This window comes from Rhinolophus sinicus, chromosome 16, assembly GCF_057876585.1.
Source record: "Rhinolophus sinicus isolate RSI-liver-muscle chromosome 16, RSI-T2T, whole genome shotgun sequence".
Taxonomy (NCBI): Eukaryota; Metazoa; Chordata; class Mammalia; order Chiroptera; family Rhinolophidae; genus Rhinolophus; species Rhinolophus sinicus.
Window position 1 is genome coordinate 141,015,227 of NC_142516.1, and position 18,767 is coordinate 141,033,993.

At 33.9% G+C, this 18,767-nt stretch overlaps 1 protein-coding gene and 1 non-coding gene across 3 annotated transcripts in view; both read right to left on the reverse strand.

The window, feature by feature from the left end:
- Positions 1 to 18,767, reverse strand: part of MYO16 (myosin XVI) — a 548,145-nt gene that overhangs the window by 470,109 nt on the left and 59,269 nt on the right. Inside the window, exon 2 of one of the 2 annotated variants that reach the window (XM_074329516.2) lies at positions 10,784 to 10,954. The exons of the other annotated variant lie outside the window; for it this stretch is intronic. Within the exon in view, the coding sequence (XP_074185617.2) occupies positions 10,784 to 10,859 (76 nt within the window). The 5' untranslated portion in view covers positions 10,860 to 10,954. The remainder of the gene's footprint in view (positions 1 to 10,783; positions 10,955 to 18,767) is intronic. 2 annotated transcript variants of the gene reach the window in all.
- Positions 2,731 to 2,832, reverse strand: LOC141571389 (U6 spliceosomal RNA). The gene has a single exon (XR_012496137.2). It is a non-coding gene; the product is annotated as a U6 spliceosomal RNA (small nuclear RNA).

An 18,767-nucleotide genomic window follows, 5' to 3' on the forward strand; every position in this document is an offset into this window, starting at 1 on the left:
TTCATGATATCTTAACACTATTTTACAGTCTTGTCCTTCATGTTATATTTCTAATTTTGGTTGAAAGAGACTATAATATACGACTATATTTGGACTACTCTCTCCAAACTGCCCCCAATTTTCCAGAGCTGTGATTCCAGAAAACACTTGGCAATGACTTCCCCATTTTTAAAACAGAAAGATACAATTTCTGGGTAAAACATGAAAACAAGAAGAGGAAAGAAAAGAAAGAATCAGATATTCAATAGAGTCAGACCTGGAGCCCTAGAAAATACTTTGAAAAACTGAAATGACTAATATTGGGTGTTATTTTCTTGTTTGGGTTGAAGACAATTGTATACTGGTATTTGCTTTGTTGTTACAGTGATTAATGGCTAAACTAGTAATAATTTCATGAAATAATAAATTTCACTGTGTTTATTACAAGACGGTATAAAGAAGCTAAAGTAATACTGATGTATTATAATCCAGAGGAAAATAAAGTGCATTAATGAAAATACTAGAAGCTAATAAATTGAGAGATAAAGCCTAATAAAATGTGAAAAGTAAAATACTAATATGGAAGTATACCAAAACATATTAACCAGGTTAATCATAATAAACAAATCACACAACCTCTTCCATAGGAAAAGGTAAGGATAAAGAAGTCAACGTGTGGTTTTGTAGAACTACATAATAATTCATGATCCAAACTAGGACCCTTGAGAGCAAAAGAAGTTACTGTTAATAATATATCATGCAAGGACAACAGCTACAATCAGGGACTGTCCCCAAACCCAAGATACATGGTAACCATAGTTTTAACCCACTCTACCAATATTTTTGGCTTCACTTTACCATAGCCGCTGCCTTAGCCTTTGAAATACCTTTACAAAATGTTTTTTCCATGATCGAACATGAAAGGGTACACATTTAGTCAATATCTATTCCAAAATGTTGTACACACAATCCATACACAGTAAATCATTTCATGAGAAACAATGGGCAAATTACGCTTGTGATGAAATCAACCCCAAATCTCAGTTGGCTGAAAACAACCAAAGTTTCTTTGTCTTTCATGTTACATGCCCATCAGAGGTGGGCAGGGGGTCTCACCTCACACCACAGAGAATGACATACCCTGGAAAAGACACTTAACACTTTCTCTCTCATCTTATTTGCCCAAACTCATCACATGGTGCCATGCAACCACGAAAGGCCTAGAACGTGCAATCTTACCTTATGTCTGGCTGGAAAAGGTGAAGTAGAACTATTTGCAAATATAATTCCTAGCTACCATAAAATATCTTTGTAACTCAGTATCGTTTTGAAACTTGTTCTGTTGTAAACACCTCTCTATTTTTTTTTTTCGGGGGGGGGGGCAGGGTGCATGTTGTTTTGAAATGGAGGCAGTCTACTCTCTTCGGTCTATTTTTCTCTCTGATTTCTGTCTTGCTTTATATTGTTTTTATAACTTCAAATAAATATAAGCCTGCTACAGAAATGTTGCAAAACAAACTATTTCACATATGCCTGTTCTGTGCCAACTCTTCTACTTAACACTTAGAAAGCAATGAGGCATATCTGCACAATCTCTGTGATCAGTACGGCCCGGAAAATAGCCACATTTATCAAAGTACAAATTAGGAAAACTTCTCTTTCCCAAACAGGCAAAGTGGTGGTTTTAACACACAGGTAGCATTCCTTTGAAGACACAGGTATCTGAGCATACTGCATTTAATACTCTGGGAAGCAGAGTACACACATGGTCGGATGACACTACCACATAATCTTAACGTGTGTATCATATATAAGCTCTGCAAAAGCATTTTAAAGGTTGTAATTCCTAAGTGATGGTATTGCACGCCATTTTTAAAAATATATTTCCTTCTTTAAATATTTGTTTTCCAATACTCTGCAGTACACTTGCATTTATTTACATTGCTATATAAGAAAAAAAAAATGTATGCTGCAGGTCCTGGCTGTACATTCAGATGTGTTTGTCCTCTGAGAAGGCTGATTTAAGGCCCAGATGCTAATCTCTGCTTACAGGTGTATGATGGCTTTAAATTGCTTTTAGAATATATTTGATTGTAGTTATAAAAACCTGGTGTTTCAGAAATAGAGTTAGGTGCTATAGAGGTCACTCCCACTTTCAACAGAACTTCAATGTGAAAATTTGGTTATATATGCATGGAGTTACATGGTGGACAAAAATTACATATGAACCATTATTCTCAGTGGTACGAAAATATTAGCAAATACCTCACTTTATGCTCCCTCACTTTATGCCTCCCAATAAGAAAAATTTAAATTCAAATCCTATTCCTAATCTACGGTATAGAATAAATTACCTAAATATGTTAAACTTGCTGTTCAATTCAAAATGTATAAAATTTTGTAACACATGTAACCCTTCCAGCATAACACTGTGTGCTATTTAAGGAAGGTGAACTATCATATTGCCCTAATAACTAAGAGCCTTAAACAGGGCCTTACTTCATTAGCTATATAATGGCTCTTGCTTAAAAAAGAGGAGGTATTCTATTGAAAAAGAACATTTACAATTTTATATTTATTTCTAGGGAGGGAGTTGAGAATCCAAATCTCTACTTGCTGTGTTTCTTTGGCCTCAGCCTGCCAAATGGAGCTATAATTGCACCCAGCTTAACTTCCTTTAATAATTTTTAATGTAAAATGCTACAAAGACAAAAATATTTTCTAAAAACAAAATATTTTTTAAATAACTAAGGAACTTTTTTTTTCTTCACGAATTTGTGTGTCGTCCTTGTGCAGGGGCCATGCTAATTTCTATCGTTCCAATTTTAGTATATGTGCTGTTGAAGCAAGCACTGGACATTTCATTTTTGAAAAAGGTTATTTCTTCACTTTCAGCATAAAATGATCATTTTTAAACTTCTTCTTGTTAATTTTAATTTAGTTCAAATCTATGTATTGTTCTTTATTCATTTACTATAAGTTAGTATATTTTCTGATAACCTCTTCTTACTATATCTGGGATATGTGTGTGTGTGTTTCATGTATTAGCACATATACAAATATATAACATTGCATTTCTGAAGTGTAATATTATTTAAAATAGTTAGTGCTAACTGAGTGCTTACTTTGTGCCAGAATCAATTATAAAAACATTTCTGTTAACTTATCAAACCCTCCAACAATTCATCCATCTCAGTTTATAGGTTGAGTCTCGGGGAATTTAAAACAATTTGCTGAGGAATAAGTATTATAAATAGAAACTGAATTATTGCTCCATCCTTCAATTTATAATAATTTTGAGAAAACAATTTAGATTTTTATCAAAATATAAATCTAACTTCAAATATATCTGATTAATGATAACCCTTAGAATATCTTTCTAGTGGTTCACTATTCATCTCAGTTCAAATATGAACTGCAACAGCAAATTAATGTCTTGCTCATAACTAAACAACAAATTTGATATAGGGCTAAGGAAGGGAAAACCGTCAAATCTCAGACTACATCTTAAATATATTGATAAATTATGCCTCCACTGGACAAACTCTAAGACCAGAATTAAATTGATTATTACTATTTAAAAACATAACTTTAAAAATATTAAAGTAAGTCATGATTAATGATAATTGTTATAGCTGTTAAGTCACAGAATTCTGTCTAAAGTTGCTCTAATAAGCATATACCTGACTTGAAATACTATTTGATCAGAAGTCACAGACAATGTAAATAACTTTATCCAATTACATATATTAAAATTGATTAAAAATAATTTTAATAGAAAATAAATCTCAGAAATTCACTCCTTGCTTTGAATCCTTAATTATTAAACTTCCGATAATGTCTTCTCACTAGGATTTTAAGGCATTGTTAAATTACATCAAACAACAGTACAATAAATGATGTGAAAAAGCAAGTTATCAAAAAGTGAGATTCCATTTTTATATAAAGTAATATATGTACATCTTATATGTAAAATATCTGTTTTTTAAAGAGTGTCTGGGTTAGTACCAAAAAGCGAGCAGTTACTGTTTTCTGCCTGGTGATACTGACAGTGGTTTTGATTCCTTCATTTTTCTTATCTTTGTTTTCCAAATTTTCTACATTGTGCCAGAATCAGCTTTGTAATTTGGAAAAATTACAGAGCAATACAAAATCCAGAAGTGAGTAAATTATTATCATTCATCATTTCCAACACTTTGTCAAAGGATCCATTTTCATTTCATTAAATTGTCTTCCACATTAATCTACTCGTATATACCATGTTTCCCTGAAAATAAGACCAGGTCTTATATTAAGTTTAGCTCCAAAAGACGCATGAGGGCTTATGTTCAGGGGATGTCCTCCTAAAAAAATCATGCTAGGGCTTATTTTCCAGTTAGGTCTTATTTTCGGGGAAAGACAGTAAATGCAATAATACATGCCACAATTTCATTTAAAATAATTGTAAAATTAGTCTCAGTGAAAAAATAACAAAAATAAAATATACCACCTTTCTAACTATTCAAAAATAATGATACATCACTGGATTATAATATTTCAAGCCCATTATGTTTACCTGTGGTGTTCATACTGAAACATAAGGTTCAAATCTGCAATGTACCAACATTTAAGATTTTAGCCACCCCAAAGAATACTATGATCATGTATCAGGAACACTTTTCGAAGTAAACTCTCTTCTAGAGTGCTTTGCATCTAAAATGACGAATTCTCCGTGAATAATGCCATCAAGCCTGTCAACTTGATGTATGGGCTCTTTTCCCATCCCCAGGATGATTTACAGATGCTCCAAAAAATAGCTCTCATATTACCTATTGAGTACCTTCTTTGATCCAAAATATGAAGAAAATAAGTGTGTACAAAAGAAAAATCCTACTTGTATTTCTGAAAAAAAGCAGAAATGCAAACAAGATAATCACTATTGCTCCTTTCATTTTGTTTAAAACATAATAGCAAAAACACACACCATACAATTATACAAATCTTCAAATATTATTTATCTTTGAATGTTTTCCTTAATATTTCAATATTTACTCATAAAGTTGAACTTCCAACATTTTCTGAATCTAAAATATCAACGTCAAAGCTGAATATTTATGGTAATATTGCAATTTAGCTTTTTTTTCCTAATGGTCTTCCATGTATGAGCCCTTTGGGGTGGATGACTCTATAATCCTAGAGATCAGCAAATAGGTAATATTTTCATCATTCTTCACCTGCCAAAACCATTCATAAACTTTAGGAAATGACTGCATGCACACTTATGTAGCTTAATGAAAGCCTGCCTGTCTACCTTTCATACGAAGGGGTCTTCATCTCCACCCTAAGCCCCACCACCACACACACTCATTTCCTTCTTTTGGCCAATCCCTATTCATCCCTCAATATTCAACTCTGTCTTCACATGACATGGAAGCCATCTCCAAAACAGTGTATAAAGAATGCTTGGCAATTGTCCCTGCTGTTTGTCCCCTCAGCACTGTTTCCTAATATTTACGCTATGAATTAAAATGTTCTGCTTAAATGTCCTCCTGGTACCCCTGGCTGGGTTTGGGTGTGCTAGGTGCTAAATAGGTGTGTGTCACCTGCCTCTCCTGGTTGAAACATCCTTCTTCTCCTTAAAAACATCCTCAAGTTTAGGAAGTTTGTCTATTTCAGTTTGTACTTCCTGTCTGTGTGTGAGTGTATGCATTGTGTAGAATAGGCTCAACACGTAATTTGTGGGACTTCACAGGACAGAAACAAACTGATAATGCAAGGTCAAGATTAAAGAATAAATGACTCAGTGGTGTTTTATCACTGAGTGCAATATAGAAGGTTTTCACCACCTTCCATCATTTCTTTGAATCTGAAATAGACACAAATCATCAACGAATATCCCCAAAATCAAACCATCATGATGAAAAGTACTGGGGAATCTGAACTAATTTACATAAAAATTATTCTAAAATTAGGAAAAAATGTAAGTGTTCACCTAGCCCTAAAATGTCTGTAATGGTACACAGAAAATACATTATTGAATGTATCTAAATAATTTAGTCTCTCAAATCGAAATAATGAATATGCATTAGTTCAATAAACCCATTGTGAATGCCAGAAAAATCTAAACAACTTCACTCGATTCTAACAGTGTTGACATACTTCACTTACTTAATAATATTGCCTAGGGCTACCCTGTGAGAGAGAGCAGAAAGAGAGTAAACTCTGCTGGTAACATGATAATAAAAATACAGGTATCATATACAAAAAATAGTCAAGAAGAAGGGTGGAGCTTTAAAAGTAGAAAAAAGTCACCTCATTTACTGGAAAACACCTTTGAACAAGAATTAGATAGTAATAGAACTTGAACGTTTTCTTCAACTAGGTTGCATATTATGTGTGTATGTCACCTGTATACGACTTAGGATTCTAATAGTCCAAAAGAATTTAAACCAAAATCTCTAATGATATTCACATTACTGTGATGTGATCCTACGTTCAGAAATTTGTATTCGTTAATACATGCTTCATCCTTTTTGCCATGTGGTTTTAGTGAATCATAAATAATCTTGTATATTCTTGTATCTCTTTTCACTCATCTAAAATAGATACTTTAAAAATGATTACATTTATTTTATTAATTACATGCAACCACATGGATTCATATATTCATCCAACATAGACTTAATTTAATTAAAATACTACTCCCATCTTCTGCCATACCAGAAGAAAAAAAAATTGAAATTGTATTTTAGAAAAAAAGATGTGTTAAACTCTCATAAAACAATTTACATACATTTATTTTCGTGAATATTCTTAGACTGTCTATACAGTCTAAATGTTAAATATATTTATATATTATTTTCTGGATTGTTCAACTATACAAATCAAGTGCCGCTCTAGGAGATATTTTTAACTGACTTTCCTTTATTGGATGTCCTCCAGTCCCTCAGTAAAACATCCTGATTGATGTTGGTGACAACCTGGGTACACACTGCCACTGGTCTGGTACCCATCTGGCCCGGACAACTCTATGCCCAGCTGTAGAAATGTGAGCTTACAAAAAGTGCATTACCTTTAGTCCCACATATGGATATGCCATTTGTACTTGTTATGGTTACATAATTTAACTCAATTAACAGATGAATGAGTACAAAAGAACAGTTATTACTATGAACCAAGCTTAATACTTTGTAAACACAAAGTTGCTCAAAAGAATATTGTTCAGTGGGTTGGAGGATAAACAACTTCAAATGCTCAAAGGGAGATTCATTAAAACCTAAGACGACTGCACTCAAATTGTTGCATGTTTCTTTTAGTTCTAGTTCCACCTGAAGAGTTTTAAACCTATAAATCACAGGGCATGTAACATGGGTGTGATTCAGGCAAGAAAGAGAACTGGACTGCCATCCTGTGGACTTGTACTCAGAAACGCCCTATATCAACATGTGTGCATTTACATTTAAGTATCTCAGTATGTGCAAATCATAGTATTAATTAGAACTCCTTTACTGATTTTATTTTTAAATTTTCCAATGTGAGTGAATTGCTCCAAGTAGAGAAAAGCTATTCCAAGTAAGAAATGGCATATGCAGCAGCGTTTGTTAGATGGGTAGGAATTAGCAGGTGATACGCAAAGACTGATGTGTACCTAGGGTGTGTGGTGGTAAACAGAAGAGAGGCTAGTGGGAGAGGCCTGAAGGGGAACAGTAGGTCTTAGGTGGTAACTTACAAAATCTAACTTTTAAATTAAAGTTTTTCCTTATTTGGTAATAAGTTTATAAATTGTTTCTTATAAAAATCTAAGTTTTAGACTTTCCTTTTTCACTTGTAAGTTTCTAAATTGATCTCAATATCTGCATACTTTTTTTTTTTTGCTGTAGTATACACTAAGTTACTTATTCTTTCTCAGTGGAAATATCAATAGAAAATAACATTACACCACCTATTTATTAGAGTTTTCTGTACCATTCTTTAAAAATACTCATTGCTTTTATTTCAAATAGATATACTTATGTAGAATATTTTCTAGGATGTTTTTTCTTAGCCTTTCCCCATATCTACTACCCTCTCTTTCATAATTATCCATAACTACTTTATATTGTTAGGCTAAAACATCAAGACTATATAATATGAAGTATATATCGCTATTGATTACATTTTTGTGTGTTTATTCAGTTCCTCAGTTGATAGTGAATATTGACAGGTAATTTCCTCTAAATACCCAGTGTAGAAAATTGTATGCAGCTCTATTTAGGTAGCAAAAATCTGGATAAAAACAAAACAAAACACTTGCTTATTAATTAGTACATAATTAGGTATTTCAAAATAAATATCTAAGGCAAATTATTAATGTACATTCACTTCAAATACTTCTATGCCCTTTTTTATTTTAGGAACATTGTCTACCTTGTGGAAGTTCTCCTGGCATTATGGACACTCTTGCATTGAGCCAGAATTTGGAGAACTCCAGTGTAATAAGTATGCCCTTGGTCACTCTATCCACTTCTCACCAAGTGCCAGAGGGCTGGTGGCTATGGGGACCTATGTGCTCAAAAAGCTATTCTCTTTTGCATATTGTTATTGTTGCTATGCCACTATTATTAATATAATTCATAACATTGTGTGTTAGTATGTATTTGCAAGCTGGCCTTAAAAAAAGTCAAGCCACTTACAGTTTCAATAGGATAATACTTTCTCAAGTATTTTTCATTTATCTCAAAAAAATTAACAACCGGGAACTATGTTGAGGACTAGAGACTAGAAAGAAATATAAAATGTTAACCATTCCCCTGTAGGGACTACAATCTAGTAAAGAATGACATAAATGTAAAGAAATACATATGAGCTTGGGTTATAAGAAGGTATTTCAGGAAACTAACTTAAAAAATTATCACAGAAATTCATCAATTTACAATTGTATGTTTATCTGCATGGGCACGTTATTTGACTCCTTTTTATCATCTACATTTTTAAGGGTCGAATATTGACTTATTGTAGTTTACTGATATGATTTTCTACTCAGGAAAATGTAAAATTAGTCAATTGCATATAGATTCCTGTATCTGTAAGTTATCATGAATCTCAAACCACTTTGACGGTAAACCATGACAACTCCAAGTTACCTCAGTTATCGATAGCAGTCATTGTAAACATTGGTTTGAAATATTTGTTAGGAGTCATCAGATATGCCCATTAACTAAAATGCTCAAACAATGGCTATGCCTCTAAATTCTTGTATAGTAGTCTCTTCTTTTGGAGATACGTCCCAAAACTTGCTTATAGCATTTATAGGAATTCAATTAGCAGCATTAATCCTACATCTCTGGCTTCCCATCCAGGCTCCAACTGACTGTGCTTTGGGATTATGCTTATAGATACAAAATTTCTAATTTTAGTTATGGAGCTTAGTCTCAAAGGCAACGGTGATTGGTGGAAAGACTCCAAGAGATCTAGGCAAAGATACAAGCTACATCCACATCAATGAAGATACACAATTTTAACTGCAAATAAAGAAATTCCTGGGGTATGGGCTACTAGTGTTCCCAGGTTCCACAATGCCCAGCAGCCTAGGAGGATCCTAGTGGGTCTCCCTTCTCTTACGTCTCTAACGGGTGGTGTTATATCCACCTATGCTTTTCCTAGACCCCCAACTCTCACTACTAATTATTCTGGGCATCATTACTCTGTACTCCCTGCTTCCTAAACACAAGTCATTGGGGAAGAATCGCCCTAAGCACGTTCCTGAATGTTCCCTAATATCCCAGAAAATCAACCCTCAGTTTCCTAGGTGTTGCAATTTTTGACACATGGGAGCACAGGGCTTTCTGAGATCCATTCCAGCGCTCAATAATATTTGACCCAAGCCTTTTACATTGATGACTTCCTTGGACATGATTCACTTTACTCATTAGTACCTTTCCTCAGATATGATCCAAATACTAACCTCTAGTCCTGGGGAAAGGTCCTACCCTTTCCCCTCTCCCCCAGCTCCACGGAGCATTACAGGGTAAGAGAATTTGTTATGAAGCACCTCTTTAACTCCATGAGGTAAACAGAAGGTACAGGAGCGGGTGGGTGTGTTTGTCAGCACCCATCAGGAGACAGAGCCACACCAACTGGGGTCTCGAGGGAATAAGATACAAGAATTGATAATTACATGTCCAAGGACCAAAAAGATAAAAAGGAAATTCTAAGGTATCAAACAAAGGTGGCAACTGTAAGATGTAGCTGTGACTTCTAGAGTTTCAGTAGAAGCTTGGTAGAGAGTACTGGAGCTGAAACTGAGGTCTCTAGAGGAGAAAACACTGCCCTGCTGATGTTAGCATTGTGAGAAGAGCATACAAAAAAAAAAAAAAACTGGAGTATAATATGCCAGGAAAGAACTGCCAGGGCTACCATTTCTATTTCAAAATCAACCCTGCAATTTTTAAAAGTATCAGTATTTGCATTCTAGGACATTGAACTACATGAAATATCTTTGTTTTCAAAAATACAAAACCACTATATTCACTACTTAGTTTTGTTGTGAGGTACACACAAACCCATGCCCGTAGAGATGCAAGGTTACAAACCTACAAATGGGGTACCGTCTCTGTTCTTCCATGTCCTGCACATTTGAAATGTTTTAAATTATATTTTACTCTCAATATACAACTAATAACCTTAAATTGTAATTCTTTACAACACTCCTTATTAGACGTTCACTATTTTAGAAACTCCTCAAATCATGAGGTGAACATCTGCAATCCTTTCCAGATTTGGCACCACTTGTTTTTTTGTTTGTTAGTTTTGTTTTGTTTTTTTCTACTCTCAGCAGTTCACCAACCTTGACAATTTTGCCTTTTCTTCCTCCCGGGGCTAATCCTCAATTCTGAGCCATCCTCTGAGCCCCTTGCTTTCATCTTCACTGGATCCTCTTATGTTTAACTGGTGAGCCAACTCCTACACTTCTACAGTTCACTGGGATTCAGTCATCAAAGAAGTATTTTCTTATAGCCTGAAGAAAAGAAAATAGTGGGAAATGCTGCACAAACTACTTGCCTTTTTAAATCTTGTTTCCCCTTTTATCTCCATAATATTAAACCTAAAATAATCAGATCTGTACTTACTCATATTTACTTATACCAAAACCCCAAATGATGTTAACTTGTCAGTTTACATTAGACCTCTCCGAATGTGTCTGATAAATGCTCTGTCCTTAAAGCTAACTTGAAGCAAGGGCCTAATAGACCCAAGGGGTGTTTTAATTCAAAATAATAGCTATCTCAAAGGAAAGCCCCAATTTCAGTATAGAAGCACGGAAGAGCATAACTGGAAAACAGAATAATAGCTATCTATTATATAACAGCAAAGAGGCAAACTCTTAGCCACAAACATGCCATTTATAATCATAAACAGAGTTGCGCATTCTCAGTTTGTTTCTTAAATTTCCGTTAAGTCCTGAATTAAATAAACCTTCCTTGTATTATCTCAGATATACACATGGACTTCGTACAACCTACAGAGTATTTCAGACTCTTCTGCCCAAGGGTAGACAAACAGGTAAGAAAAAAACATCTGAAGTGTTAACTTCCCCGACCCATTGGGCTTCATTGGGAGTTATAGCAAACACTCATTGGAGAATTAATACCAATTCTTCACAAACATTTCCAAAAAATGGAAGTAGAGGAAATGGTTTCCAACTCATCATAAGAGGTCAGTATTACCCAAACCAGGTATATATCACAAGAAAACTACAGACACAGATTTTATGAATATAGATGTAAAAAAACCTCAATAAAATATATGCAAATTAGATCCAGAAACATAGAAAAAGGATTCTACACCATGACCAAGTAGGATTTATCCTGGGAAGGCAAAGTCAGTTTAACACATGAAAAACAATGCAACACACCACATTAATAGAAAAGGACAAAAAACACATGATCATTTCAATAGGCAAAGAAAAACATTTGACAAAATCCAGCAACATTCCTTGTTAAAAACACTGAACAAACTAAGAAGAGAAGAAAACTTTCTCAAGTTGACCATGGGAAGAACTGGAGCTAACATCATACTCAACAATGAAAACCTGCAAGTTTTCTCTGGAAGATCAGAAGATGACAAGGATGCCTGCTCTCACCTCTTCTATTCATCATTGTAATGCAGGTTCTAACCAGGACAATTAGACGATAAAAAGAAATAAAAGATATCCAGATTGAAAAGGAAGAGGTAGAACTATTTCTATTAACAAAAGACATGATCTTGTATATAGAAAATCCTAAGGAATATACACAAAAAATCTACTAGAACTAATAATTGAGTTTGACCAGTCTGTAGGATATAAGATTAACTTTTTTAAAAAGTCAATAATATATCTATTATTAACAATTAACAAATCAAAATAAAATTAAGACAAGTCTATTTACAATAAAAATAAAATGTTTAGAAATAAGTTTAACAAAAGTTCAATATTTGTACACTGAAATCTACAAACATTGTTGAAAGAAATTAAAGATTAAAATAAATGGAAAGAACTTCCATGTTCACAGATCGAAAGGCTTAACATGTTAAGATGACAATATTACCCCAGAATGATGCACAGATTGAATACAAACCCTATCAAAATTCCAGCTGAATTTTGTGAAGATAATGGCAAGCTGATTATAAAATTTATATGAAATGGCAAGGGACCAAAACTAATCAAAACAACCTTGAAAGGAAGAACAATGTTGGAGAGTCCACATTTGCCAGTTTTAAGACTTAGTAAACAACTAGTCATCGAGACAGTGATACTAGCATTAAGAACAGACAGATGAATGGAATAGAACTGAGAGTCCAGAAATAAATCATTGCATTTATGTGCTACTGAATTTTGACAATGGTGCAAATAGGGAAAGAATACTTTATCAACAAGTGATGTTGAGCCAACTGGGTAGCCACATGCAAAAGAATCAAGTTGGACCTCTTCCTTACACTAGACACAAAAATTATCTCAAGATGTAGATCATAGACTTAAATGTAAGAGATAAAACTAAAAAACTAAAAAACTCTTAGGAGAAAACATAGGAATTAATCTTTGTGGCCTTGGATTAGGCATGTTATTAGACTGTAACAAAATATAAAAACTTTTGTTGTGCAGTGGATACCATCAATAAAGTGAAAAGACAAACCACACAATGAGAACAAATATTTGAAAACATGTATTATAAGGGACTGGTATCCAGAATATATAAAGAACCTTAACAATTCAACACTAAAAAGACAACCCAAGTGAATAATGGGTAAAGGATTTGAACAGACATTTCTCCGAAGAAGATATACCAATGGCCAACAAGCACGTAAAAAAGGAAATGCAAATTACATCCCTACAATGGAATACTACTTGGTGTTAAAGGGAAGTTCTGATACATGCCACGATGCTGCAAGGATGAATCTTGAAAACATTGTAACATTGTACTAAGTGAACAAAGCTGCTCACAATAGGTCAGACATTTATATTTCTATTTATATGCAATGATTAGTATAGACAAGAAATCTATAAAGACATAAAAGTGTGTTAGTGGTTGCCTAGAGTTGGGGAGTAGGTGGGTTAGACTGGGGATTGACTACTAATGGTTATGGGGATTTGGGGAGGGAGGGGAGGTGATGAAAATCTAAAATTCATTGTGGTGATGGTTAAATAACTGTGAATATCCTATAAATTGCTGAATTGTATACTTTAAAGGAGTGAATTTTATGGTTTGTGAACTAGATCTTAATAAAGATGTTTAAGCAAAAGTTGACTTAGCTATGTTCTTGCATGTTTTAATATGCTCTATTAACATAAGTTCAGAAATATTACTTCATTCACCAAGTTCTCTTCCATTCATTACATAAAGTTTGTACATGCCATGAGTATCCTCCTGTGTGGTTCTCTTGGTAATTTTCAGGTAATCACAAAATTTCTTTACATAGTTTTCCATGCCCAGATTTTTTTTCATGCTTTCAAATATCTATTTGCCATTTTTTGCTGCAGTTTCACCTGCAGTTTTTGCTGTATCTCAGTGGAGGTAACACATCTGTCTTGTAACCTGGGCTGATAAAGCTGTTCTCCTTTATCAACTCCCATGATCAGCCAAGAAATATTTTTCCCAGGGGTCCTGCTGCCAAGCTCTGAAATTGGTCTCTACATTTCCCTTTCCTTTCATATTCACTTGTCAAGTTTCATCAATTCTTTTGATTTTTCTCTTAACTGTCCCTCCCTATATCTATTTCTATCATCCTGATTCTTTGCCTTATCATCTCAAGGCTAGAGTATTTAATATCCTTCTTACCTCTTCTCCTGTCTATAATTTCTCTTCAATCCAACTCATATTAAAAATAAATTCCTAAAATCTCTTTCTCTGTGGAATTTTTTGGCTCAAAAATACTCAATATTTCTTCACTGTCTATAAAGTTCAATTTCTGACATTTAAAAACTTCCATATACTGACTTCATTGCCACCTTTTTCCATGTTTATTTCATTTTTTAATATTTATTATTTTATTTTTAAATTACAGTTGACATACAATATTATGTTAGTTTCAAGTGTACAACATAGTGATTAGACATTTATATAACTTACAACGTGATCACCCTGGTAATCTAGTACTCACCTGGCACTATATACATAGTTATTACAATATTGACTATATTCCCTATGCTTTATTTTACATTCCCATGACTATTTCGTAACTACCAATTTGTGCTTCTTAATCCCTTCCCATTTTTCACTCATCCCCCCAAACTAACTCCCATCTGGCAACCATCAAAATGTCCTCTGTATCTATGAGTTTGTTTCTGTTTGTTTATTTGTTTTTCTAAGATTCCACATATAAGTGTGATCATATGGTATTGGTCTTTCTCTGTCTGACTTATTTCACTTAGCATAACACCCTCTTGGTCCATCCATGTTGGTGCAGTATAGCAAGATTTCATTCTTTTTTACGGCTGAATAATATTCCATTTTATTTGCAACATTATTTACAATAAGTAAGATATGAAAGCAACTTAAGTGTCCATGTTATTTTCTCATATTCCACATTCACTAGACTTCTACCCTCGTCAAATTGCTCTAATTACCATCCTGAAACACACCCTCAGGTCTCCAACCCTCATATTTGTACATAACATTTTGCTAACACTGAAATTCCTCCATCCTTGTCTTCACCTACCTATTTTATCTCACGTAAAATGTCCACTCAGTTAAATATGTCCTTCTCATCTGAGGAGAGCCTAAGATTTAGAAAAATGCTTGAATCCCAGGTCTACCATTTATGTTAAATTTCAGGCAAAAAACAAAATCACCCTACATTTTAATTTTCCTCATCTCTAAAATGGGAATTATATCACCTACTTTAAGAAATGTTTAAAGAACTAAGTAACATCATATAGGTGAAGAACCCCACATAGTACCCCAAATATACTTAGTTCTCAATAAGTGGCAGTTATTTTGTTGCAATTGTTCTTGTTCAGAATCAGAATGATTTTCTCTTCTTAAATTATCTGTGTCAATGACCTTTTGAAAAATAATTACGGATAAATATGTGGTCCTGTAATTGAAATCAGGATCCCAACATGGTATCTGCATCCCCCATGTTCACTGCAACACTATTCACAAAAGCCAATATGTGGAAACAACCTAAATGTTCACCAACAGACAAATGGATAAGGAAAATATGATGGAGTATTATTCAGCCTCAAAAAAAGAAGGAAATGCTGCCATTTGCAACAACATAAATGGATGGACTTGGAGGATATTGTGCTAAATGAAGTAAGACACAGAACGTCGAACACTGTATGATCTCACTTACATGTGGAATCTAACTCAGTCATAGAAGCTGAGATTAGAATTATGGTTGCCAGGGGCTACAAGAAGAGTGAATTGGGGAGGTGAAGGTCAAAGGGCAGAAGGTTTCAGTTATGAAAGGTAAGTTCTGGTGATCTACTATACTGCATAGTGCCTATTGCTAACAATACTGTACAATTAACATCTGCTAAGAGGATAGGTCTTATGTTAAGCATTCTTACCACACAGAAAAAGTAATAACAATAAGTCATAACAAAGAGAGCAGGAGGAAACTTTGGGAGGACATAGATATGTTTATGGCCTTGATTTCGGTGATGGTTTAATAGGTATATAGTTATCCCCAAACTTATTGAATTGTATACATGAAATATCTACCACATTTTACATGTGAATCATCCCTCAATAAAATGGTAAAAAAAATCTGTGGTCTTGCTAAAGTAAGCAGCCCACACAACTTGTAAACATCACACAGATTCAACAACGCCATAACTGGTTTATATTAATGAAATGTGCCCTGATCATGCAATTAGATGTCACAGCAATGCCACGTGGTTCTAAATATTTCCAAGCACATTCTGTCAATGTTTCTACTTATTACAAACCAGTAACAAAAACAAACAAACAAAAAAATCATGGACCAGCAGTGGTCCATGTAAATATGCCAAAATAGTATCACAATTATCTACAGGTATAAAGTTGTTTTTAAGTGCAAGTACCCTAAGCAGTTTGCATAATGAATTTCCTTATTATCAGTAATAATTGTCACAGCTTTAAAATCTGCATCAAGTGATGTGACTGTGTGAATTGTGGCAGTGATTTTAAAATGAATAATCCCTTTTTCTACTCTTCCTAGCTTTTCTTGTATGTTCTCTGACACTTGGGTACCTTCTGTGGGAAAACTTACTTGGGCAAGTAAAATTAGAAGGTCTAGTTGATTGCAGAGTTCAGATTCAGGAATGCCATAAACACACTGATGGAGTGAGGTTGTATTTAGAAATATTTTCTTGTCTTCTGAGATTCTGTCTTGAAAAGGCTTTCTCCTTTCATACCAGAAAATACACAGTTATTCTAAAAGTGACTTTGTACCAGAGAATTTGTTTGATTTACTTGCTTGAGTGGCTTGTTTTATTTAACATGTTGAATATACATTTTATGCTAACTATGGGTGTTCACAGCTCTAAATAGGTTTACACATAAGAAACGGACAATAATACTTACATAGGAGTTACATGTGTGACTCAGTACAAAGTGCAATTTGATCTACAGCATTCTATTAATGCGCTAGTGCCTCCACATGTCAGTGTATCATCACAGTGTCAGGTTATGAAACAAAAGGGAACACACTGGATAATACCTAACCTCAGCTTTCATTAAAATATTTGTATCTTTTCACAAGAAAAATCAATGGATCTACATGTAACTATTGAAAAGTCATAAAAAATACTCAAGCAGCCCTGCTTTACTTTAGAGTTCCATTTTATCGCCCAAGAAGAAATGCATCGTCAGCAAGGGTTTTGCCAGGATCTGGCAAACATTGCCCTTGGAAGTCTATGCCAAGAGAAGAAAAGAGAGCAAATATTGGTTTCTGTTATGTAAACAAGTCATGCTCTTCTGTTCTACAAGTCAAACTAATGGTAAAACAGACAGCTCTTAGTATGGAAGGGTCCTCTGAGATTAGACATGTTTTAATTTCAAATTGATTCTGCCTGATAAATACATTTTCTTAATATAAACTGCATTTAATATTAGATAAAGGCATTGCAGTAATTACCACATCACAGATAGACCCCTTTCTGTTCCATAGTGTTTTCAGCAACCTCAGGAAGCAGACAATGCCCAGTGTATGTATTATAAGTAAGAAAAGAAAGGAAGCAAATCGCATCAATTTTATCAAATTCCTTGAAATAAACCATTTATCATAAAGGGTGACACTGACCAAGTTCAAGACATACTTTGTATACACAGTAACACTGTGTAATAACTGCATGCTAAAAATGAGTTTTGAACACAAATAATATGTCATGTGAATAAATTATTTTTATAGAGCCTGACCATAGGCTTAAGTATTAAAATATTAAAACTTGTTTAATTTGAACTGATTTGTAAGACTTATACTATTCAATGCAAAATGCAATTTACAGATGTTATCTAAAAATAAAAACATATACATGACAACTTTCATTTATGTTTCCCTAAAAAGTCAGTTGTATAAACATGTTAATCTAAAATGAGGAAATAAAAGCAATTTAACATCAAGGGTACATTACTTAAAATACACATCTCAAACAAAATTCTGCTTTAAATATCCAAATTTAAGTGAATGGAAACAAAATCGGTGTTACCTGAAATAAGTGTAAAGCATACATAAAAAGCACAAAATTTCCATAATTCATTTAATTTTCAAATACCGTTTTACTAGACTATCCAAAGTAAATACTTATTATATTCATCGTGTCTATGTAATTAAAAATGCAGTTTCCTACCAGAAATGTTATCCTGACAAATTTGGCTTGAGCATATTCCTGTGTACAACTGAATCAATTTCACACTTACTCACCTCCCTGTCTCTGGGAGGTGGTCCATTCATTGGTTTGATATCGCCATAGCAACTCTGCAACATGGTAACATGCCAGCCGAGCTTGGCTGTTCGAGTCCCAGTATGTGATGAACTGCCTCATGTAAATAGAAACACTGTTCCTTTATAGATGGATCTTTTTCCACTCATGCTTAGCCTGATATTTTTATTCCAATTAATGATAAATTAATAAAAGCAAATCTAAGGTTAATTCTTACTGCTAGAGAGTAAACTCTGGTACATATCTAAAACACCTAAAAGCTCAAAAGAACATGTACAACATGTCTTACCATTGTTAAGTATGTTAGAGGGACTGTGGTTTACCTGAACAATGTTTACGTAACTAATTTTCAGGTTGAGTATCTAGTCACAATACTATACTTTCAAATAAAAGGCAATTCTCTAAAATCAAAGCTTTTAAAATG